The sequence below is a fragment of the Pagrus major genome, chromosome 1 (genome assembly GCF_040436345.1).
Source record: "Pagrus major chromosome 1, Pma_NU_1.0".
NCBI lineage: Eukaryota > Metazoa > Chordata > Actinopteri > Spariformes > Sparidae > Pagrus > Pagrus major.
Genome location: NC_133215.1, coordinates 37,423,561 through 37,449,908, shown reverse-complemented (window position 1 = coordinate 37,449,908; position 26,348 = coordinate 37,423,561). Strand labels below are relative to the sequence as shown.

Below are 26,348 nucleotides of genomic sequence, written 5' to 3'. Positions count from 1 at the left end.
TGAAAACTGGAAAAAGGACAAAGTCATTGACAGGCCAATATATAACTGACTAACCTGGAGGAAGGAGCAGTTACCTATAACATATCCAAGCAGTATCCTAGCTCATTTGCTCGGTAATACTCACAGGATTTCACCAACAAGGTGAGACTGGATTCAGACGAAACACTGGTTTCTAATGATGTCATATCACTTTTTACATGCATTCCCACTAATGAAGCAGTAGAGATGGCGAAGAAACGCCTGCTACAGGACAACACTCTGTCCAGCAGAATCAACTTCACCACAGACCAAATTTCTACCTCCAGTACGGTAAAGGTTTCTACAGACGTGTCCCCAATTGTGGCCAACCTCTACATGAAAGAAGTTGAGTAGAGCCTTGATGACCTTCACAGGAACTGCTCCTAGCCACTGGTTCAGGTATGTGGACGACACCTGGGTCAAAATTAGAACAAGGGAAGTGGAAGCCTTCACAGAACATATAAATGCTGTGGACAACAACGTCAAGTTCACACGGGAAGATGTTGGAGAAGACAGCCTGCCCTTCTTAGACTAAGCAGTACACATAGAAGAAGATAGAAGCCTCAACATTGAGGTTAACAGAAAACCTACACACAAAGATCCATTCTTGCTGTTCAACTCTCATCACCCACTGGAGCACAGGCTGGGGGTCATCAGAACCCTAAACTATCGGGCTGAGACCGTGCCCACAAAGACAGAGGGGAAGGAGAAGGAACAGAAGCACATCAGGGGAGCACTTAAAACCTGTGGTTACCCAAACTGGACATTTGTCAAAACCTCTAAAAGGTCTAGAGCAGACAGAGAGGAAGAGATAAAAAAAAGGAAAAACATGGTCATCCCTTATGTGGCGGGAATATCTTCAATAAACATCATGTCCCAGTTCACTTCAAACCTAGCAACACGCTGAGGCAGAAACTTGTCCATCCTAAGGACTCCTAACACCCAGGCATAAACAGAGTAATGTAGTATATGCTGTTCAATGCAGTCAGGAATGCACATATTTGTACACTGGGGAGACAAAACAACCTCTCCATAAACAAATGGCACAACACAGGAGGGCCAACTCCACAGGTCAAGATTCTGTCGTCCACTTACATCTGAAGGAGACAAATCATTCCTTTGAGGACAACAATGTAAACATCTTGGCCAGAGAAGACAGATGGTTTGAAAGAGGAGTAAAGGAATCCATCTATGTCAAACTGGAAAGACTTTGAACAGAGGAGGTGGCCTACGACACAACAACCCACAAGTGGCCCTAACAACTTTGAAACTCAGAGCTCACACGTGTCCTTAACGACTCTAAGAACACTCCCACACAGAGTTTAAAAGCCTGCCACTTCCCACCAGTTAGTTAGAGCTGAAGAAGCCTCTTACCATGACCTGGATGACTGAGAACCTTCATCAACATTATCCTACATATTACCTTTAGCACATACAGGAAAATAATGGTTAGAGAGGTATGAGGCCTTGAGAAAAGGAAACCCTGGCAGTTTAGTTATCTGATGGCCAAAGAGGGAAAGAGACTGGAAGAGAGATGAGGGGGGATTAAAACGAACAAATCAGGGGAAAGCAAAAATAAAAGTCTGTGTGCATGGGACAAACTAACCCTTTAGACTTATGTGTGTGCACAAAGTCACAGCACTGAATTTGAATTTGTGTGTGTGTGTGTGTGTGTGTGTGTGTGTGTGTGTGTGTGTGTGTGTGTGTGTGTGTGTGTGTGTGTGTGTTTGAGAGAGAGAGAGAGAGAGAAAGAGAGAGAGAGAGAGAGGGAGGTCTTACCTATGCAGTAACAGAGCAGGACAGAGAGCAGTACAGACAGTCCGACTGCACTGAGGGCTGTACACCTGAGAACAAAGAGAAACAAAAAGATTATTGTTGTGCTGCGGTTGCCTTCTTCAGTACTGACTCTACAAAACCTTCACAATTCAAAGAAACATCTTCTGGACTGATTATTATATATTTGCAATTGTGCCACTTTTAATGTATGATCAACTGCCACAGTACAGTCTATTTGATTATAGGCTGTAAAGTCTACACGAGGGCTCTATTAATTCTTTAATGAATATTTTCATCATCAATATTGTTAAAAGTCATCTGTGCAAAATGAAGCAAACATTTTAAAGTCTAATTAAATGCCAAGTTCTGATCATTCTCAACTGTTACCTGTCATCTACAGGTTACCTACAGGATTAGGGTTAGGGTTGGGCATATGAAATTTTCCTTGAGCCCAACAAACTCTGAGTGCCTGTATATTGCTGCAGGTGTTTGTGCACTGCATGCTGGGGGATGGGGAGGTCCCAACTCTCCACACTAATGATGAGACTACTTATTCTTTAAAGTTACCCGGTTTGTTTCATTAGGACCTTCATTAGGAAGACAGAGAAGGTGACCAAGCAGTGGACCAAACATACATCTCCTTTTGTGTGGATAACATCATTCCCACCAAAAAAGTAACGATCTTCCCTAACAATAAACCCTGGATTACCAAAGAACTCAAAGTAATTCTCAATAAAAAGAAAAGAATATTCTTCACCGGCACTGAGTCTGAAAAAAAGGAGGTAAACAGAGAGGTAAGGCGCGCCATAAAAAATGCCAAGCTGAAGTATAAGAACAAAGTGGAGGAAAATTTTACACAAGGGAGCCTCCGCTCAGCTTGGCAGGGGATTAAGAACATGGCTGCTGTGAACACTGCTCCCTCCACCCACAGGACAATCCAGGTGGCCGGCAGCAGCCCAGCATCCCTCCCCAACGACCTCAACTCCTTTTTTTCAAGATTCGAGACAGACAACCCCACCCAGCTAGAAGCAATCATCTCTTCCCTCAAGCCTGAAGCAGCTGAATTCTCCTTCAACACGGAGCAGGTGGTGAGAGCCCAAAGAGAACACAGCACCTGGCCCAGACAACATCAGTGACCGTGTCCTGCGGTGCTGTGCAGAACAGCTGGGGGGCGTGTTTCAGCTCCTGTTTCAACGATCCATGGATAGTGGCACAGTTCCCCAGCTATGGAAGCACTCCATAGTGGCCCCCACCCCCAAGAAGAGCTCAGTCAAAGCTCTGAACGACCTGAGGCCTGTGGCTATCACCTCTTTCGTGATGCAGGCTATGGAGAGGGTCATAGAGAGACCCATCATCATGGTAACTGACCCACTGATGGACCCTCTCCAGTTCCCGTACCGTGCAGGAAGAGGGGTTGATGATGCCAAAACACTCATCATGGACACGGTGCACAAACACCTGGAACACCCCAACACCACAGCTAGACTCCTGTTTGCAGACTTCTCCTCTGCATTCAACACCTTACAGCCACACATCCTAGCAGAGAAATTCTCCACCCACTTCCACCTGGACGACCAGCTGATCCTGTGGATTACAGACTTCCTGACCAACAGATCATAGAGGGTGCTGGTCACTAACACCTTCTCCGACGTCTCGGTCACCTCTACTGGCTCCCCTCAGGGCTGCGTCCTCTCACCTCTGCTCTTCATCCTTTACACCGATGACTGCAGGTCCACCCATCCGGGCTGTCATCTGGTAAAGTATGCGGATGACACAGTTCTCCTGTCCCTGCTCTCAGGCCCCTCACATCACCACAGCTCAGTGCTGCATGAGTTTGTGGAGTGTTGTGATAAATCGACCCTGGAGTTAAACACGGAGAAGACCAACAAGATGGTGGTGACCTTTTCCAGCAAGCAGAGGAAGCTGGCTGCAGCTGCTGTCAGCACAATCCACAGGAGGAATGTAGATCTTGTGGAGGAGTTCAAATACCTGGGCACAATTTTTGACAGTACATTTAAATTTGCCTCCAACACTGAGGAGATCCTCAGGAGATGCCAGCAGTGGCAGTATCTCCTGAGGAAGCTCAACACTTTTGGGGTAAATAAGAACATTCTATGGACATTTTATTACTCCTTCATAGAGTGTCATCACTTTCTCCATCACCTGCTGGTTCCACTCCATAAGCCTACAAAACAGTCAAAGTCTGCTCTAAATTCATTGGACTGCCGGTCAGAGCACTTTCCACCATGTGCGAGCAGCAAACACTGAGGACAGCACGCAGGATCCTTCAGGACCCCTCCCACTCTCTGTTCCCAGCATTTGAGTGGCTCCCCTCGGGACGCCGGCTCCACTGCCCGGACTGCAGAACGCAGAGGCTGTTGGGCTGTTTAGCTCCTAACAGCCCCCCCACACTGGACAATACCGAAACAGACAATCAGTAACCTGTTGATGGTCACTGCATTTCCCACTTCCCCTCCCTCTCTATTGCATTTTTCACTTTTGCACTAACTTGTTGCTGCCTCTTAATGCACAACCCAACCTGCCTCAATGCTACTTTGCACCTCATGTAAATACTGTAAATATCTTTTTAGTTTATTTTATTCTATCTGACTTGTTTTGTGTCTGTGTAACTAACATGCTGACTTGTTTGTGTCTGTGTACAACTACTCCACATGCATTTAATTGCCCCCGGGGACAAATAAAGTTTTTTAATTGAATTGAATTGAATTATTCATCCCAGTTACCCAACCTGAGGCATTCACTCTAAAAGCTATATCCAGAGAACCCCGCACCTCAACCCATGATGCTCCCCAGCAACATGGCAAAGCTATTTGTAGTTGCATTTTATGGTCAGAGTCATGGTCAGCAGCAACTTTCTCATTGGGCTAAATTTGCAACCCTGATATTGCATGTGACAAAATTAACCGGCCAACATTATGGACATTATTATTATCAGCCATATTTTTTTTTTTTGTTTTACAGATTGCCTTTTAAAATAAAATACAGTGATAGGCAAAGCATACAATTACAATAGTCATCTACTATCTTGCTGCAGTACAAATTACTTTTTACACCGAAGTCATGTTCAAAGTTTCAAGTCCATTTGATGTCACTCACATCAAAATTATCTGGGCTCTCCTGTCAGCAAGCTAGCCAAGGCTCACAACTACTCAAAATGACTGCTGGTTGGGTACTGGCAGCTGCCTGTAAAGCTTCACTTACTGCAAGATTAAGTGGACTGTTGAATGTGAATAAAACCATTAAAATATGCTGTCTTTGGTGTCACATGTCCATTGGCCTGTACGTACAACACAAGCCCTTTTCACACAGAGACTCCACATTATCTCCGCAGCGGAGGTTCACCAATTCTCCGCCTTTGTTTGTTCACACAGAACCAAGCAGCTCCGGCATAAAGCCGCACCGGTGTGTCAATTCATACAGCACTCCGGCGCTGCAGATCCAAAAGAGGCGTGATGGTACACGTCATGATGTTTGCTGCCGTGTGTTTTTTTCAACGTGTTTCCCCCGGTGTCCACCTGTTAACCCTCTAGGCGCCAGGGTTTATTTAGGAAAATATTCCGTTTGGATTTTAAGATTTCAAAAGGCTGTAGCTTGGAAGTGGTGAGAGATAAATCCATAGTGTAAATGAGAAAAATATTCATAATGACCTAAATTTTGTGATGGGAGTAAATTTACTCATCTAATTTGCATATTGTGACGTCACCAGGTGGCAGCTATATTGGATTACGTAACTTTCAGTAAAACTGATTTTTGAACATATTTACACAGAAAAAAAAATATTTATATTGTCATCTCAACCTCAAAATAAAGGAACAGGAGTTTGATTGGAGTAAATTTACTAATCTGATTTGTATATCACCAGGTAAAATTCAGTAAAACGGAATTCTGAACATATTTACACAGTAGATTTTTTTTCATTTCATTTCATTTTTTCATAGATTTTTTTCATCCTCTCATCCTCAGAGTAAATTCACAGGAATCTGATAGGAGTAAACTCTCGCCGTGATCAGTATGTGTTGCTTGTGTGACAGTGTGTGCATCTGCAGCATCGTCAGAGTCACTCGTCTCTGACGAGCGCTCATCATCAGAGGGCAAATCGTCCCCTTCTGAATCGCGATCAGCAAAGTTCTGTGCAAGCACCTCATCCGCACTGTAAAGTCCTCTGGGCATTTTGTTTTTTATTACAAAAATCGCTATCTGTCTCTCTATCTGTCCAGCACGCTCCTGCCACTGCTCCGCTGCTCTCTCCTCTCCCAATCTGCCGCTCAGCCGCTGCCACTCTGACAGCTGGTGCCGGGTTTCAAACTTTTTTTTCTCAGATATTTTGCATAGAAACACACCCACAAATGACGTCAGGATTGAAGCTGAATCTAGTGGCCATCTAGTGGTAGCAAGCAGTAACAGCACAAGGCAGTAGATTTAAAGATATGGGCTGTTTTATTCAGCAATGTTGCCTGTCGCAATAATGCGACTTTGGCGCCTAGAGGGTTAATCTAAACATGTACCCTCTGACTGTTCATAATCATATGGATGCTGTTAGGATGTGTTGTGATTGAGATCCTGACCCACCATGCATCCTGGAAAGTGACAAAGTTACGTTTTTCACTCTAAATTACATAATTACATAATCGCCATCAGTAAACGGGACGCTGTCTGACTCTCTCACTCGCGGGGAGGGATGCTGTTTTCTGAGGGAAAGTTCACTGAAGTCTTGGTCGGGAGGGCTGACCATCAGGGTGATTTCTTTCAAGACAGTAACTACAACAACACAATAGTGGAAGGAGACAAACACATGGTGAGTTTAAGTTTTTTGCTGGGGACAGACGCTGTTTTTCGGCCAGAAGTGTGACGAAGAGTCGGTCGGACAGACAGGATGACAGACACTTCTCCACGTATAACTGCAATATTTTTTTCCTCATATAAGTTGCCAAGGACACTACCAGTTACTACGTTACTGTTGTTTGGTCATGTAACGTTGCTTTGTGGGACATTTCTCTTTATTTTGTTGAGTGAAGGATCTGTTTAGTTATCACACTGTGAACACCATCAGATCGAGTTTGCCTCTGCTGCACCTCTGATACTACCTCCGTAGGCGTATCAGAGCCGCAGCGATATTTCACCCCTCGCCGCATCTGAAACTTTCACACAGAGGAGGATGCGAAGAATTGGCGCAGGATCCCCACACTCAAAGGGCAGTGTGAATGGGGCTACTGTCTGACAGGTTTGTTGTGGGAAGTAAGTCTCTGGTGTCAGAAGCGCCAGCATGTAGCTACAGCAGCAGGGAGATGCATAGTGTTAATGGTAGTTAGTTACTGTAGTCAACCATACAGTTTCAAGAGAAGCTCGGGGCGCAGCATTATAGTTGTAACAAGGCAGTGTGTAATGTGTGCTGACACATAACAGAAATAAAGTCCCTGAAGTGTGGCCCTCTAAAGGCTAGCATCAGTTATTACTATTAACATTTTTTTTAGCTGTCAACACCTGAGACTTAGGCCTTGCTGAAATCATCAGCACTGTAAAAAAAGAATGCATGTTTTTCACATTGCTAAAAATAGCTATGCAGTTCAACTGAGAGCTGTGTTCTTTGCCAGGAAGAAATAGTCTCAGACTGACCCATACTAAATCTCAACTCTCCTGGAGTGTAAATTAACTAGCTCAAAGGTCTGTTTCCTCTACTTTTCAGAACTCTGGTAGTATGACTGACCTCTCACTCAGTTACAGCAGAGTGGCTAGATGTGTCAGTTTCTGAAAGTTTCTAAAAGAGTGGAAGTTCAAAAACCACTAGCTCTAGGCTAGGATGATGTTTATATACATATATATATATATATATATATATATATATATATATATATATATATATATATATATATATATATATACATATATATATATATATATATATATATATACATATATATACATATATATATATATATATATATATATATATATATATATATACACATACATACATACATACATATATATATATATATATATATATATATATATATACACACACATATATGGTAAACTTTGAAATGGCTACTGACTTCTTGAAATTAAAGGAAGATATTTTTGGGAGGAGGGGGATTGAAAGATTGAAAGAAGTGAAAGGTGTGAAGAAAGATAGAAAGACAGGGTAAAAGGAAGGATGGAAAGTTGATCAAAATAAGGGAAAGACATAAGAAGAATGATGCACTTTATCTAAATGTCAACTGTAAAGGAGCAGATGTGCTGAACAAAGCATATACGCTGTATATTCTGATCATGTACAAAGCTGGCTGAATATACTCAACTGAATTCTGTTTCTGTTTTCCCATTGTGCACTAATAGCATAGATTTCACCATGCTGTCAAAGCATCAGTAAACATCACCTTTATATCTCTATCACATTCAGGGATATGACTTTAACAGAGTGTGTTTGTGTCAAGCCTTAGATGATGATCTGAATTTACTCTGTCTCTGCTCTCTTTGAAAGATGAGTTCTGAAACAGCTCTTTACATAGACAGGGTGCAAACAGTTACATCAAAAATGGCTTCACTGGGCAAAGATCCATTTTGTGTTGCTGATAATGTACAAAGGTGATTGTGTGCACACAACCGGAAAAGGCTTCTGTTTAGTTAACTTACACATGTGTAAGTATGTAATTCAAGCTACATAGCGGCATTTGAAGGTAAAGGTCTTCCGGGTCATTGTATGTGTACAAAGGCAACTAGATTTTAAAGAAACTAAAGCAAGTCCAGTTGCCTTCATATAGCGCTTAGACAGTGGCACCTGAAGCATGTACCAGGTGGCATGGCACCATATTGGCCAAATTCTAGCTTGGACTGATACAGTCATGCCAGACTACACATGAATGATGTACCATAATCATCCCAAGCACACCTGTCAGTTTCCAGGTACTTACACTGAATCAAGCCCAAAGTGCCGTTCCGTACCCTAAAAACTCAAATCAGTCATTCATTCAATGAACTTAACTCCATTGGGACTGGGAGGTAGGATACTGTTCCAGCCATTTTCTTTTCTCAGAAATTGTACTGTGTCCCAAAATGAGTTGCACAGAAGAAAAGGCTGGCACGATGTTGCCTGAAAACCCCTCCCAACCACTACTGATGATGCTTGTTCTGCAGTTTTAAGTTTTTGGGTTTTTTTGGCAGCAACAGATGCAGAGCTTAATTTGTGCTTCCCATATTGGGACTGCCACCTCGTTTGTCACCTTCAATATCAATACATACTTTTTGTGTAGTAACTCATATTAAATATTCTCTTTTTTTTTTTTTTGGTTACTCGTAAATCACTTGTTTGCCTATTTTGGATGCATTTAAAATCTGGTTTAAAAAAGGCAGAGAGAGCGAAAAGCTCAGCTCTGAAGTTTTGTTTTGCGCATGTCATATGAGCTATGTTGGTATGTAGTTAAATGCTTTCTGGTGTCTTAATATTTTGGGAAATGATTACTGTACGCCCAACACTTGGGGGATGCGTGTGCAGGTGGCACGCTGTTCACATTAGTGGATCGGAGTGGATGAGATCAATCGATAGATAGACAGACAGACAGTTAGTCACTTAGTTCAGTTTCATAGCCTTCTTGCTTGTCATGGCTGTAGAGAGAACCTTTGGTTCTTTTTCCATTTGCCCCACATTATAGCAATACACAGACAGGACTGACAGAAGGGAAATGTCAGGGAAGTGAATGAGACAGAAAGAGATTAGGCTGCAAACCATAAACAGCCATTTCCACGCACCTCTCCCTGCTGATTTTGAGTGATTATTACCTCCAAGGAGGTTATGTTTTCACCTGTGTCCATGGGTGGGTTGGTTGGTTTTTCAGTAGGATTACACAAAAACTACTGAACTGATTTCCATGAAACTTGGATGGAGGACAGGTCTCAGCCATAGGCAATTTTAGGCAGCCCTAAAAAATAATAATCATTACTATTATTAATTTCATTACAATTACATTCCCTGCCCCCCTGAAAGAAACAAGACAATTCATTTATGTTATTAACCTCATTAATGTGCACTCCTTTCAGCTCAGAGTGAGCATTTACTGCATGTTGCTGTCATTTACTGACACTGTGGAGGTAGGTCTGGCTGTGTGAGCCTCCTCTCATACACACAGAGCAGAGCAGACTGGAGCCGTGGAGAGACAGATGAAGTGAAGATAACTTGAGTTGACAACAACTATGTTATGTCTCATTACGTCAGGCTCTGTCTTGTGCTTTTTCAAGATGCAACATGAATTTGGAAGCAGTAAAGATGTTGACTATGCTTAAGCAATGAGAAAGCAGACAGGTGGTCAGGAACACATAGTTTAATCCCAAGTTACTGTTACTGTTTTAACCACATTCACTGTAGTCCACAATGATTTCACGTGAATAAGCAGTGTATTACACTGTTAGCAAATGTGGAACTTCCTCTTACATTTATTTACGTCAAAAATACATCAGATTACATCTAGCTGCAGTGCAAAAAGGGAGAAATTAGGCTCTGATGAAAAGAGAGAGCAGGAGCAGGAGGAACATGATGAGTAGATAGATAGTGAAAACTGTTACAGTGGCAAAACAGTAACTATTAAGCTGACGGGAATAAACATTTCATTAATAGAATTCCAAATGTAGTTTTACCAGCTATGACCCAGGCGTTGTCCAATGTGCTCCAAAACGGTGGATTTTACATACATTTGATTATTTCTCTACCCCTAACCCACCCTAACAGCACCCTCTCTGTGACCTCCTGATTTACAAATTAAGCAATGAAGATATGAATAAGGTCCCAAAAACTGACTATATCCCTTAGCTTCAAAATGGGTCTTGTATAAATCTGGTTTGTTTTACTGATTGCTCACTCCATCTTACCTCCATGAGCAGTACTTGGAGGATTTCTTGAACTTGAAGGCAGAGCGGGACAAGGTATTCCTCGGCAATGGCCTGGTGGGTGGGGAGTACACTGACCCTGTCGCCATTGTATAGCCAGGAGTTGCCGTGGAGAAGAGGGGGGTGGTGCCTGTACCTGTCTTAAAGAGGAAGTGTCTGGAGGGCAAGAGAAGGAGAGAAGATAGACAGAGGAAATCATTGTGGTACATGTGGGACATTGGCTTTACATACACAAGTACACAACTGTAACACACTGTCGTCCCCGGTAGCAGTGTCAGGTAACATCAGGATTCACACACAGTTGTGTGAATCCTGATTACTGCCATAACTGTAAGTACCGGATACTACACACCATGATTCAAATGCACCAAAGGTTTTGGAATCTGTCCAGTAGATTACCTCAGCTGGCAGCCGTGACATGGTTGCAACGGCTGCAACGTAATCCTTTGGGGCAACTGCAGCTGTCAAAGTTATGTCCACTAAAAGTGTTTGTTTGTGTGTGTGTGTGTGCGTCTGGCAGGATTACGGACGGACAGAACTTTGTGTTAAATAATATGATCCATTTTGTAACCACAGCCACAAGTGTTGTTTGAGGAGAAGTCTCACTCTGAGGTGAGTTGTTGTAGACAGATGACAGTGGAAAGAGTTGACAGAAAGGTCTGTCTCTGTAAGAATCGTTTCTGTAAAAACCTTAGAGTAACAACCCCGGCCTGTCAGTGGAAAAAACAGGCACTTTTAAGCCACAGCATGAAACTCCATATACAGCAGCGTTTTGTTTTTGTGTAGACCATAATGGCTCTAACTTGATCTCATCCGGCTGTTTGCCAGTAGGAGTCACAATATGTTCTTATTCTTGTGAACTGATGTGGTGTGCATAGTTGGCTAAAAAAGCTTATTTACGTTCATTGGCTGTGTCCCAATTCAGGGGCTGCATCCTTCCTTCGCATTTGAAGGCCAATTACGTCACAACGAAGGCCGTCCCAATTTGAAGGCTCCTTCAAATGCACCCCACAAATGCGGCCTTCTTTTCCCTCTTTTTGGAGGATGCACCCTTTGCAGCCTCCCATATCCCAAGATCCTTTGCACACCCGAAACAGAAGAAAGAAAGAAGGAAAATGGCAGTTTGTCACTTTCACGGGCATGGGCGGCAGAAATCGTGACGTAAGGATAAGGGGCGGGAATATCTGGTGACGCAACCAGGAAATGCTCCTAAGGCTAGACCGTCCCATTTAACAACGGTGGACGCAGCTTTTGAAGGTACCTCCGAAGGACTTGCCTTCATAGGCTGCAAAGGCCACGTCCTTCGAAGGATGCAGCCCCTGAATTGAGACACAGCCACTGACTTGATTAATGAAGCATGTGACGAGAATTCTACATCTGTTGACTTAAGTATAACCACCTTCTGCCACAAGTGCTGAACCAATTCATTATCAATGATTCAACCACAATTAAATCTTTACAAAGTAATCTTTAAAAAGTAACATACTACTGCAAGGTTAACAGTATTTGTCAGGAATGTCTGAGATTTTACAGATTAGTATTAGTATAGTAGGATCATTGATTTAAGCACATATTAGAAGGCCAGTTTCCAGTTACTGACAAGACAGTGATTGAAGTGATTGTGAGCTATTTCTTGACTCATCAAGTTTACATTGGGAAGGGAAATAGAGATGATAATTCAAACAATTATTTGAAAATTTGGGCTCTACTGGAAGTCGGTCCAGAAATATTGAATGGATTTTGTTTTTAGAAAAGCATACCAGCTATCTCTCACTAAAAGTTAACTTGTTTAATAACTATGGCTTCACCAAAACAAGAAACAAACACTGTTCTCTATCAAGTCGAGCCATCAGTATGTTATCTCTCCATCCAACATATATCATATGTCAGGGGACTGACCCCCATGAGGATACTCAACAGGCTGGCCACACTGGCTGCGTGAGCAGCGCATATGCGTGGCGTTATGTCATGCTTTTCATTTCAGCATCCATGTTAACAGGTTAGAGCAGACACACAGGTTTTTTCCTGTGCACTCTCTTTTTCTCTTTCCCCCTCCCGCTCGCTCTTTCAGCGGGGTAAAGGAAAATCACATCATCATATCGATAATTATCAAAGTCAAACGCCATCTAAACAGATAGTGCAGGGAGGAGCTGTGCTGCAGCAGCAACGCTGCCTGTGTGGACAGCTGAGTGAGCAGCAGCAGCTCTGCTACGCAGACGCCACACAGTAAACAGGCATTCAGTGTGTCCAGCCTGTAAGACACATCACCTGTGGTGGCAAGGCACTGATAAGCAATATGTGGCTATGTATGCACCACAAATGTGGACTTTACCATTTGACAGGGCCAGCTAAGCCTTGGTGACGTGTTGCTCCTAGGCCATGGGTGTGTACATAGGGCCGGATCTACTAAAGGTTTGCGTGTATTAAAACGTGTGAAAACTCCTTGCACACGCAAAAAATTGTACAAACCGATTGTTTAGTTAGATGTTAGAAGTCTTTTTTTTGCTCGTGTGTGTTTTTGGTTGTGGTCACTTTAAGAAACTCAGGAACTAAATTACAGGGAGTTGTGTCATGTGGCTAGTAACCAGGAAGTAAGCAAGAGAGCTGTTGAGAGCTGTTTAACACGTCTCAAAGGGAGGTGCAAACGGTTTGTATGCGTAATTGCGCACACATGGCTGCGGTTACTGTTGCAAGAAGGAGACGCCGAAACAATGGAAGCCTGTTTTATTTGCAGACCTTTTATTATACGCCAATTTTTCTTTTGTTCTTCTTCTGATGTCTTGGTATCTCCTTTTCACTTCATCCACTGTTCGCCTGTTTTTCCAACAGCATTAACTTTTTCACCGTTTTTCTCCCACACGGTGTTCCTTTGCGTGACCGTCAGATTCCTTTGCTGCAGCTCATTGAAATGTTTATTCGCTTCCTCTACCAACACTTCTAATTCCAAAGGGTCGAATTTCACTTTGCGCTTTCGCTCTCTCAAACTCGCCATGCTGAAAACCATGAAACACGCTAAACCCTCATTTAAATAGGCGCGTCTCCAACACGTTTGCACCTGTTGTCATTTACGCAATCACTCTTAGTAAATCGCCCGCAAACCGCGGTTCAACCCCACACGCAAATTTCTAGATTGTGCATGCAGATTAGTACAAGCAATTTGGGATCTTAGTAGATCCGGCCCATAGTGTATATTGTAAGTAGTTCCTTTATTTGAGCATATTGGTGAGCATCTTATCCTCTCACCCGTACATATGGAATATATCGCCACAATCGAGAAGAGGTGGTTATATGTGTAACCAAGGTCTCTCCAGCCAAAAGCCATGAAATGTGTTGCAATTAGTGTTAAACAGAGAGGTCAGGAATGCACAGCGCTTAGATAACCATGTTTTGCTACTTGCACACTTGATGCGTCTGCAGCGCTGCTGCCTGGCGTCAAATCTCAGTTTTCATATCGACGTCCATGTTAACAGGTTAGACTGTTCACACAAGATGCCTGAGACTTGCTTCTCAAGCACGTGTCAAGTGCTGCTGTGTTGCGTCATCTAGAAGATTTGGAATCTCGCCAATACTGCCGTGACACACGCGTGGTTCTCTGCAAAAATAAACCTGAAAATGACATGTAGACTGTCATGTGAATATCATAGCAGCATTTCACTACAGTTTTAATGTCTGTATGTGTAGAATATGTCACAGACATGAAGAGAATACACACAACAGGTGAGGGGCAGTTTCTTTCCTGTGCACTCTTTCTTTCTCTTTCACTTTCTCGCTCTTTCAGGGGGGTAAAGGAACATCATGTCATCATATTTATCGATTATAATCAAAGTCAAACTCCATGTAAACAGACAGAGGAAGCAGGAGCTGAGCTGCAGCAGCAGGGCAGCTGCCACGCAGTACACAGGCATCCAGTGTGGACAGCCAACCAAGGTACAATGGACTATATAGACAAGACATGTATATGGCTGCCCACATAGCCAACAAGACCGTCTGTGGAAAGATTTGCAAGAGAAAATCACTGGCACATACATGTGTTGCTGCAGTAATTACCAAGGTCACAATGTCTAATTAATGACAGAACTCCAGCTAACGAGCATCTGTAATTACAATCAAACTGCTCTCTAACAAGGCAGTGTGATTAACAATTAGAGCCTATTATAACAAGGGCCCTTCAATTAATACCTGCCTTTAGGCTAGATGTGAAGAGAGAGATAGAAGAACAAGACACAAAAGAGTGCAGGAGTTAAAGATGAGAGGGGGCTGAATAAATAGAAAGAGACGGGTGACAGAACTACAGAGAGAAAGACATTGAGCATTACTGTATTTGTATTTCAGTTCAAGCAGTCACGAATAAACACATTTTTAGGCATTTAATCAAGAGCATGAGATGCACTCAGTCACACAACCAAACAGTGCAATCTCATGGCAGACTTTAAGATATCATTAGCTAATTAATTTAAACAAGCACAGCCATGTTCAATATCAACATATATAAGCAATAAGTCTAAGTGTACATTGTTGACTTTGTCAGATACTACATATTTTGAGATAATATCCACATGGCATCCAATATGCTCCAGACTAATGTTTTGCCTGGTAATTCAGTCATGTTAAAATGTACTGTACTCTCCAGGGAGAGAAAGAGAGCGCAACACTCATGAGAGAGGGACCATGCAACATGATATTCTGTGCAGACTGGATTCTCTTTAACAGTCTAATTGAGTGAAAGCTGACTCATAGGAATGGGTCCAAAGCAGGTTAAACATGCACCCATATGTCTACTTTATATGGGCTACATCTGAAGTATGAAACGCCTGTTTCCTCACTACATTACATATGATAATGTAGTCACTCCTTCTCTCTCTCCTTGGGGTAGAGGGGGGCAGATCGGGTCTTGCGGGTAGACTAAAAAACGTGTTGCTCAGCAACAATAACCATGTATTTATTGAAGAAGTGGATCAGCTGATTGATTGCAGAATGTTTTATTTTTGTTATGATTTTTTATTGCTACGGTTGCCACAGCAAAATGTTACCAGTGTCAACACTGCTCCTGGTGTTTGACATCATACGTAACCAATGATGATTTCAAATACAAATCTCTTAAACGGAACTGAAAATGAAATTGGGTTTTTAATTTAGAAACACTTCTTGCTTTCCCTTTGAGGCCAAAGGGAGAATCATTATAGTCCATCACTGTCTGTCCTACCCACATAACTGCATCATTCAAAACAGTAGGGGGAGTTATTGTCTCTACTAATTGTCCCTAAAGTCCAAGCTGACTAGGAAAAGGGCATTTAAGTATACTGCTCTGTCTCCTTGGAATCAGTTACAAAATTGCCTGAATCTTTGCGAGCTGGGCTCACTGGATGCATTTAAAGTGATTTGAAATGACTAAGAAGCAAGGACATCTGGCTGTAGATGATTTTAATGAAGATGAATGTTTTCCATATTTTATGAATCATTAATGTGTTCTTTGTCTTTGTTATACAATATGTAGCCTATGTTTTATGTCTGCAGCTGTTTAACTTTGCTGTTGTCTGTCTTGGCAAAGAGATTTTTATCAAACTGTAGCACCGCCACGTAGAGCCAAGTACAGCACAAATAGGGTGCACATTATTTGGGCATGTTATCATACAGAAAATGACAGATACAGATGTGACCCCTTTATATTGATTTGCCATCCTGTATATGTGAATAGCCCGGTAGAGATGTCTTCGTATATCTGCACACCTTTGTTGACTTTTTTTTTGTGTGTGTGTGTGTGTGTGTGTGTGTGTAAAAGTGATTGACTGCAGGCCAGCTGTTGGTCAGATGACTTTGCGATCACCTGGTCCCGCACCTGGCCAGATTGTGATTAAAAAGGATGCGGAAGCGTCGTGGCGGGGGTAACAGTGCCGGGTTATGCTTGGTGAGTTTACGGGAGTTCCGAGCTGCTTCTATGGCTAAAGTGCTCTTGGTAGCAGAAAGCAGTTGTCATCAAAGAGGGGGAATTAAGCATGGACAGAGAAACGCGTCCGATGACGGAACCCTCCCTCCGGTGAGGACATTCCTTTGTTGGTGTCTTAAGGAGATTTTATTGCAATGTCGCGGATTTTTTTTTGCTTTAGTCCGGTGGAGTACCTGGAGAAGAACTCTCAGCGTGCCACGGAGTTTGGACTGCAGTTTTTCGTTTCCTCAGCCCGTAGACACGTCATGAGGAGGACTGGTTATGGACAGTAAGAACTGAGCCTGTGTGTGTGTTTGTGTGTGTGAAGGTGTATGTGTGTAAACAAAACAGGAAACATGTAGGTTTTGTGTTTTTGGATGAATTGTTGACATAGATCTGGTAACACGAAACTATCAGTGCTTTTTTCTTTATTTTACATCTGCAAGCAACACAATAGAATCCTAAAGGATAATCAGAAGACCCTTTGAAAATTTGGTAATAGTCGTTATTCAAATAACTGATTGTTACAAGATGTAACTTGTTAAATAAAGGTTCAATAAAATCATTTTTGTGGATTTGCATGCATATTAGATTTTCGAACTGTGCAAAATGATAACAATTTTGTGGCTTTATTGCAGACAGAGGCACAGATAGCATCTGTGTCAGCCCTCAGGAAAGCTAGTTATCAGGAGCAAGCTGTGGAAAAAGGAGCATTCTATAGCCTACTGTATTAACAACCATTCTCTCTCGTTTTACTTGTGTAACCCTGAGACAAATTATGAATCATGAATATTTAAAGGAACACTCTGTAGTTTTCGTGAACAAAATGAATAAACAACCTGACCTTAAAGGACAACACAATTTTATACTGTTTTACTTTGTTTATATATGGCGACCATGCCACCTTTCTAGCTTCAAACAGTGTTCTGGGGCCTTATTTTCCTCTGAGAACTGCTTGTTTATTTACTATGGAAGAATACATATTTCTGAGTCTGTATCATTACCTCATTAATATTGTAAATATTAAAAATTCTAGGTTGGAATTTCAACTCCAGAACTACACAGTGCCCCTTTTTAAATAACGAATATTTTGAGAAAATTGTGAATCCTCAATAGGAAAAAAAAAATCTGTAGATTGATCTGTAGACACAACTCTCATGTACATTTCTTTTTGGCTTGGTGAGATGCCATCTACTCTGTCCACCCTCACTGAACATTCCTGCACCCTGGTTTAAGCCTGTCCCTGGTTGAAAGGTCACACATTAAAGTCTGTCAGATTCAACCCATTACCAAACAAGCTCACACATCGTGGATTAAGCTGATACCCCCTAGATATCTCTGCAGTATACCAGAGTTTTTAATTGAGGTGTCTCTCATCAAAAGTCTAAAACTGAAGGGGGCTGCAAGAGCAGCTGTTGTTAAGGACTAGGCTTATGGCAGAGAAACCTAATGGCCACAAGAGGGAGACAAAAGTTCCATACTCCTGTAGGAGTTTATTGATCTGGCATTAACTCAGGTGCTCAGAGGACAGTCAGAGTGTATAGTGCTTGACTACACTCTACACATGAGGTTGGCTGGATTTGTTTCAATCCACCACTCCACTGTGCTGCATTGTGATCACATTGTTATGTGTGCAAGTGTAAATGCTAAAGCTTTTAAAATCAGCATGCAGAAGGACTTAGGTGGGACCACATCTGACTAACTCCTTGGCTGCTGTTTGGCAGGTGTTGCCACACAAGTACTACGGAGAGGGAGAAACAAGTTTACATGAACAGAAAAGAGTAGGGAAGGGATTTGTGTCCTTTGTCTACACATGCAGCGTTGTCTGCTGATATTGTTTTATTTTTGGTGGAGCAGGGGCATGTGATGATTGGTGGCCTTTTTATTTTCACTTTCTAAGAATTATCTGAATAAACTACTTGAACTGGAGGTATACTTGTTTGTGCTGTGAGATGTTCTATCTTTTGTTTATGCGTGCACACATGGGTACATTTTTATGCTGCCACTACAATAAGCTGGCTCATGTCTCCTTGAAGTGGGAATGAAGAAATGTCATATTTTATTATGATTTCATTTGTGAGAGTGAGATCACATGCCAGCTCAATACATGGAAACACCCTGAAAAAACGTGATTATCTGAAAATACAGCTGCAAATATAAAAAATAACCCCCACACAATATATTTATTGGAAGATGGTTAAGATGTAGACATCTGATTTAGTTTGTAATGCTTGCAAAGCCGAGCATGATGAAATAAATCCTTTATAGATGGTTCTTTTTGTGCTCTTGTATAATTACACCAGATGAACACAAATCACAAGGAAAAGAAACAGAACTGTTTACAGAAAATCTGTCACCAACCACAACCAAGTTACAGAACCAATTCTCTCATATTAGTCATGTTTGTCCTTTGCTTATAATTAACAGTGTCAGTTTTTGAAAATGCAGGAGACTCAACTTAGAAACAGACTGAAATAAATAGTAAAGGAGATGTGCAGCCTTCCCCAGCATGTTTGGATTCATTTTGCACAGAACCAGAAACATTTTGGTAGGAAATCTGCAAGTTCTATCAGTTTAGCTGTTTTTGGCTGCTGAATGTGAACTGGAGACACTGCTCTTTGTGAGATTAGAGACATGAGGTTTTCATAATTCTGCGACACTGGGAGATAAGTGTACCAGGACTACACTCGAAAACAAACTAGACTGTATTTTATGAGTGTTTAAATGCGAGTCAATTACTGCAGACAGCAAGGATTATCAAGTGTAAAATGACTGTGTGCTTAGCTCACACTCGCATGTTGTCAACCATAACTAATCTGGTAGTCACATAATAATAATAGCTCTCAAATGCACTATTGTACAACCGGCATTTGCATTACATTAAAGGAATAGTTCACTCTAGAATGAAATTCAGTCATTATCGACTCACCCTCATGCTGATGAGAAGCCCGGTATAGTTTCTTATTCCTCAAAGGAATAAGTGGAATGGCCTGCCGGAGAGCCTCAGGGCCGCAGAGACTGTTGATGTTTTTAAAAGCAGACTCAAGACACACCTTTTTAACTTGGCTTTTAATTGATTTCTTCTTATCCTTCTTCTAAACTCCTTTTAACTAGTCATTTATGGTGTTTTACTCAGATCTTAGGTTGTTTTTTAGGAACTTTTAGGATACAGCTTTAAGAATGGTATCTTAGCTTTTTTCTTTTAGTCTCTTTCTTAATATTCCTAACTACTTTTAACTTATTTTAATGTTGATTTTATCCTGTTTTCTTTTATCTTGTAGCTCCAGTGTTTTCCTCAAGGGGGGCCCTCCACGTTGGGAGTAGTTTGATCCGCCTGTGGGGGTGCTGCCCTGGGGGCTGTCCTGGCCTGGATGGATGGGGTCTTTTAACTTGTAAAGCACTTTGTGTTGCATTTCATATGTATGAAAGGTGCTATATAAATAAATAAAGTTTAAGTTTAAGTTCAGAGTGCAGCTGGAGACCCTCAGGGGTACCCTCCTGCAGCAAAAATCCATATAACGGGCGTAAATGGTGTCCGAGACGAAAAGGTCCATAAAACTACACAAAAACTTTGTAATATTCCTCCATACTGCTCGTCCACTGCAATCCAAGTGTCCTGAAGTGGCGACATCCAGAGTTTACTCGAAACAACGTCATTTAGTACATTTTTCTAGCCTAAAAAGTCAGTATACTGACGCTCCCGTGTGCATGCAAGTCTCCCTCACAGCCGTTTGCACTACGGAAGCCGCGCCAGACAAGATCAACGAGAACTCGCGATAGATACACACCGGTATTTACATCCTGCTGTGAGCGACCAAGCGACACACAAACACAAGAGGGATCTGCCTGCACTAGTGATTTGAAACTTTGAAACTCACAGCAGGATTGCTGCAGGACGGTACCCCCGCAGGTCTCCAGCTGCACTTTGAGGAATAAGAAACTACACCGGACTTCTCATCAGCATGAGGGTGAGTCGATAATGACTGAATTTTGTTCTAGAGTGAACTATTCCTTTAACTCTATTTATACTAGGCCTTTAAACATAGTTATAGGAGCAAGAAAAGGATGCCGGGGTATCTTAGAATTAAACCCGTGTGTGCGTGTTTGTGTTAAGTCTTTAGGATGAAAAGTGGAAAAAAAGAAGAAAAAAAGGCTATGATATGGACCTGGTAGATTTTGGAATCCACCAGCCACAGTTGCAAGTGGATAAAAAGTTAATTTCCGACCCTGAATAGAGCTGACTCTGTCACTCTGTTCACCAGTCCTGAGTTGTACAAGTGAGAAGTCTCTGAAAAAGAGCCATTTGTGTCCAAAAGATAGAACCATATGAAGAGACAGGTGTAGACTATGTTGCTGCCATGCATACAGTATGTCCTCTACACTCATCCCACCAAACAAGGCTGTTTGCCACGCTGCGCAAAGTAAGGCATAATGCGCAAAGAGGTTGTATTTGGTCTCTTAATAAACTCTAGGTGTGTTTTGCATGCAACATTAATTGAACCAATCAGAATGTCACTCCCATTACCTTTAAAGGTTGGTGCATCTGCACCTTACTCATTGCTTTTGTTGAGAGACAGGTATGTGGTCCTTGGCTAGTGGACCCTCTGCCTCCACCGTCCCCCAATCCTCCATCTCATCGACACCTTCATGACTGCATAGGAGCAAATGCTCGAATATTAGCTGAGGTGGATGAGTGCAGTGGGATTCCTGTGTGTGTGATAGTGATGCACGGATCACAGGCTGGATCATTTAAATGATCATGTTGATTAACAGCGGATGGGGTGTGGGTGGGTCAAATAATACGTCTTTAAAGAGGAAAATAATAATGACATTACCTGCAACCATTCCCCAGCAGTAGAAACGAGAAGTGCGTCTCTCATAAAGAGACACACTCTGCCCATTTACGCACAAGGCACAGCAGCTTAACATTATTGATTATCTAAATTTCATTACACACCGTCAGGATCGGTCAGGTTCAAATGTTAAATAATGTTCCATGTTCTTCTAAGCATCTGGTTCAGGTTCATACAGTGAAACTGTTTAGAGTAAAGTGGCTGTTCTGATAATTCCTGAGCTCAATCACAGTTTCTAAAAGTATTTCTTTCAGAAACTAAAGATTTAATTCTGTTGCCTCTGGAGAATTTCCTCTGTCCTGTCATGTTTTTAACCACAGCTTTTAGTTGTGCTGCTATAAACACAGCATCAGGGAGAGCAAGGACAACTACAGGAGAAAACTGGAATATAAACTGGAGAACAACATGTATGTATGGAGTGGGATGAGAGAGATAACCGGCTTCTAGAGGAAAGGTGGAGGAGCAGCTGAGGGAAATGAACAACGAGCAAACGAGTTCAACCAGTTTTTCAACAGGTTTGACTCCAGCTCCCCCACCCTCAGCAGCCCCCCTGCTGCTCCTCTGAGCAACCACTCCAGGACACAACCCACACCACACCAAAACCCTGCAGCAGACACCAGCTATCACCACCTCCCTCAATTCTCTGGTGACACGGCCATTGTGGGGCGTGTAGAGGGTGGGAGGGAGGATGAGTACAGGGACCTGGTTGGCAATTTTGTGAAGTGGTGTGGGGAGAACCACACCACAGAGGAACAAGCCCCCACCCTCTCCAGTCTGCATTGGTGGGACAGATGTTGACATTGTGGAATCATACAAATGGTATGGTGTGTTGCTGGACAATAAACTGGAGTGGTCTACAAACATGGAGGCAGTCTACAAGAAGGGCCTGAGCCGGCTTTATTTCCTGAGGAGGCTCAGGTCCTTTAATGCCTGCAACCGGATGCTCCAGATGTTCTATCAGTCTGTTGTTGCGAGCACCATCTTCTTCGCAGTGGTGTCCTGGGGCATCAAAACGAAGGATGCCAACAGACTGAACAAACTTTTTGTTGGTCACATTCAGTTCCCTCAAGATAACCATGTGCCAACAATGCACCTGACCAATGCGCCCATTGGTGCATTGATTAGCTCAAGTGCTAACTACACAATGTGGACGCTGGGCGTGAAAATGACAACTCTGTGGTCAGAAACTAGCTATGCAACGTTGCACTGCACTGTGCAGTGCTTTGAGCTGGGCGCAAAACAGGGCCCTATATTGTTTATAAATCTCTATGTTGTCTTCTTTGTTGATGCTTGATCCTGCTGTTCAGGTAGCAGTTATTTCATTTCTGTGGCCTTAAATTGCTTTTTGCATCTGCTGAGGTAGTCCCCCAAATGTCCTGGGTTCAGACAGTTTATAAAACTTTGTTTAGCTCAATACGAAAAAGGGAGAAAAACATGAAAAGTACAGTATGAGAATGTGGAAATATGTTTCACAAATAATTATATGCAAGTATTAAATCAATTTGATGCTTTGAAGGCACAACAGTTGCAATGCCAGTGAATATTAGGTTAGGAAATACAACATTTGTCCAAATTAACGTGACACCTGGTATAAACCACGCTCAATTCCATTACTCTATCTGAATACAGAGACCGATCAGCCCAGCCCAAACATGGCACATCAAGTTCACATTATAATCTTATTAGCCACCTATCGCAGCAGGAGGTAGAGGGGGAAAGCTGTGGTGTTGTTACACGCCAACAAGGCTGCCAAACAGGCTGCCAAACAGGCGACTGCAGTTTGAGTTTTTAAGGACACCTGGAGACATTTCCAGCTGTTTCAAAGGCAACAAAGCTGGGTGTTTTTTAAGGAGCGCTGTGGACATCTCCATTCATGTTCGTGGCGACCAAAACAGGTATTTTAAGCAAAATCATAATGCTTTCTAAACAGTAACCAAGTGACTGATGTGCCTAAATCTAAATAAGCACAGCCCACAGCACAGTTGAGACACAGAAATGGGAAATTCGATCGAAACAAACAGAAAGTTGCAGCTTAAAGATACAGTTCCCTCCAAAACTATTGGAACAGCGAGGCCAATTCCTTTATTTTGGCTGTATACTGAAAACATTTGAAACATTCATCAAAAGATGAATATGAGACAAGAGATCAGCATTTCAGCTTTCAACTGTTACATAACTTAGAAGATAGCATCATTTGTAACGGAACACCACATTTTTAGGTGAGCAAAAGTATAGGCACAGGTAGAGTTAAAATAGATTAGAGTGAATAATACATAATATTTAGCTGCAAATCCTTTGCTTGCAATAACTGCATCAAGCCTGCGACCCACTGACATCACCAAACATTTGCATTCTTCTTTTGTGATGCTTTTCCATCAGTTGTTGTTTGTTTCGGGGGGGTTTCTCCCTTCAGTCTCTTCTTTAGCAGGTAAAATGCATGCTCAATAGGGTTTAAGTCTGGAGATTGACTTGGCCAGTCTAAAACCTTCCACTTCTTTCCCCCGATGACCTCCTTGGTTGTTTTGGTAGTGTGTTTTGGGTCGTTGTCTTGCTGCATGATGAAGTATCTCCCGATCAGTTTGGTTCCTTCTCTCTTTAAATTGGCAGACAAAATGTTTCTGGAGACTTCTGAGTTTATTTTGCTGCTGCCATCTTGTGTTACATCATCAATGAAGATCAATGAACCCATCCCAAATGAAGCCATGCAAGCCCAATCCATGATATTACCTCCACCTTGTTTCACAGAAGAGTTTGTGTGTTTGGGATCATGAGCAGATCTTTCTTTTCCACACATTAGCCTTTCCATCACTTTGGTAAAGGTTAACCTTTGTCTCATCAGTCCATAAAACTTTGTCCCAGAACTTATGAGCCTCATCGCCACTTTTTGGCAAATTCAAATCTGCAATAGGCCTTCCTATTCTTATTGCTAATGAGTAGTTTGAATCTCCTGGTGTGGCCTCTGTACTTTTGTTCCCAAAGTCTTCTGCGAACGGTGGATTGTAATACCTTCACTCCTGCCCTCTGGAGGTTGTTGGTGATGTCACTGCAGTGTTTCCCACACATGAATTTATTTGTGGCGGTCTGCCACAATATCAACATTGGCCGCCACATATTGATTTTCTATTTTTGAAGCCACGCATCCCGTTCACACTCACTCAAGACAGCGCACCCATCAGTGAATAGCGTGATCTTATATACTCCCATACAGTAGATGGCGGTGTGGTTTTTAGTCCACCGGTAAAACCAACGAAGAAGAGGACGAGGACTATTTAAAGCAGTTGGCTTGACCGTACCTTCCTCTGCAAAGAAGACAGCTGGCCTCATTGTCGAGATCAAGCCCCCACAAAGAGCGCCAGGCCTTGAAGCCAGTTTTTGTCGTGGCCAAGCCGTGTAATTACATCGTCATGTGATGCAACATTGTGAAAGACGCGTCTATAAAAATAAAAGCCGCACAACCCGCGAAATGACTCGTTTTACTGTCAGAATTTGAGCAATTCAGGCCAATAAAATTTGGAGAGTCTAGAAGAGGCACCTGATTACATTTTATCCCCATTCAAGTTAGCTGGGCACTAAACCGGAAGTTAGCTGGCTCATGCCCTATGTGCAATAGGGCTGGATAGCCACCGCCACAATTAAAGTCTGATTTTGTGGAAAACACTGCCCTGACCGTTGTTTTAGGGTTTTTCTTTACAGCTCTCACAATGTTTTGTCATCAACTGCTGATGTTTTCCTTCATCTACCAGTTTGACATCTGTTGCTGAGTACACCAGTGTTTTTTTCCTTCTTCAGGAACCATTCCAAATGGTTGTACTGACTATGGCCAATGTTTGTGCATTAGCTCTGATTGATATTCCATCATCTCTCAGCTTCAAAATTGCTTGCTTTTCTCCCATAGACAGCTCTCTGGTCTTCATGTTGGTTACAGCTTTTTAACTATAAATGCAGTCTGCAAAGGCAAAACCCAAAGCTGAAACTGAGAGTAGACATTCAGCGCTATTTATTGTTTGAATAATCAATGTAATAGGACACACCTGGGCAGCAAAAAATACCTGTCAATCACATGTTCCAATTATTTTGCTCACTTGAAAAATGGATGGGTTCAAACTAAAGGTGCTATCTTCTATTTTTTTTTTTTTTAACAGATTTAGATGTAAATACCTGGAAGTGGATGCTGACATACTGATCTCTTGTCTCATATTAATTTTTTGGTGTCAAACCCAAATGTTTTCAGTGTACAACAAAAATAAAGGAATTGGCCTTGCTGTTCCAATAGTTTTGGAGGGGACTGTAGTTCCAGTTTGAACTTATCTGTGGTTTTGCAAAAATCTACTTGGCTAACATTTATTATGGTGATTGGGTTAAATCATTTTGTTGACTGAACAGGTACAGACAATGATGTCTCCAAACACCTTCACTATATTCACACTTAAGCTTAAATTTATCAACCCACGGTGTAGCTGTGAGTGTGTGTGTGTGATTGACATCAATGCCTGTTCAATCCAGTGACCAGTTGTATTGGGGGTCTCTTGACACAACAGGTGCATGCACATGAATCAGTGACTGTGCATGTCTGAGGGTACAATATGTCTCTTGAAGGAGAGAATGTGTCAATGAAGGATTACCACCTCTAAATGAGAACATTCTCACTATCCTGACACATCTTGCCTGGTTCCTCCTCATTTCATCTCCTTGAGACACAAACAATTCCTATAACACCTCTTTACTTTCTCTTTCTGTTACACAATATCGACTAGAGCTACAAATACTGCTTTCAACACAAAGTAAATAAAATTTGTGTCAGTATTTGACATTCACCCAAAAGGACATGTATTTGATAGACTTTTTTGGAGAACTGTCTTCTATCAACTCTGAAAGTATAG

General features: G+C 42.1%; 1 protein-coding gene across 1 annotated transcript in view; it reads right to left on the bottom strand.

Moving 5' to 3' along the window:
* Positions 1 to 26,348, bottom strand: part of LOC141005578 (teneurin-3-like) — a 322,641-nt gene that overhangs the window by 209,145 nt on the left and 87,148 nt on the right. The window contains exons 4-5 of the mRNA XM_073477461.1: positions 10,675 to 10,848; positions 1,798 to 1,862 (exon numbers count right to left, since the gene is read on the bottom strand). Of these exons, the coding sequence (XP_073333562.1) occupies positions 1,798 to 1,862; positions 10,675 to 10,848 (239 nt within the window). The remainder of the gene's footprint in view (positions 1 to 1,797; positions 1,863 to 10,674; positions 10,849 to 26,348) is intronic.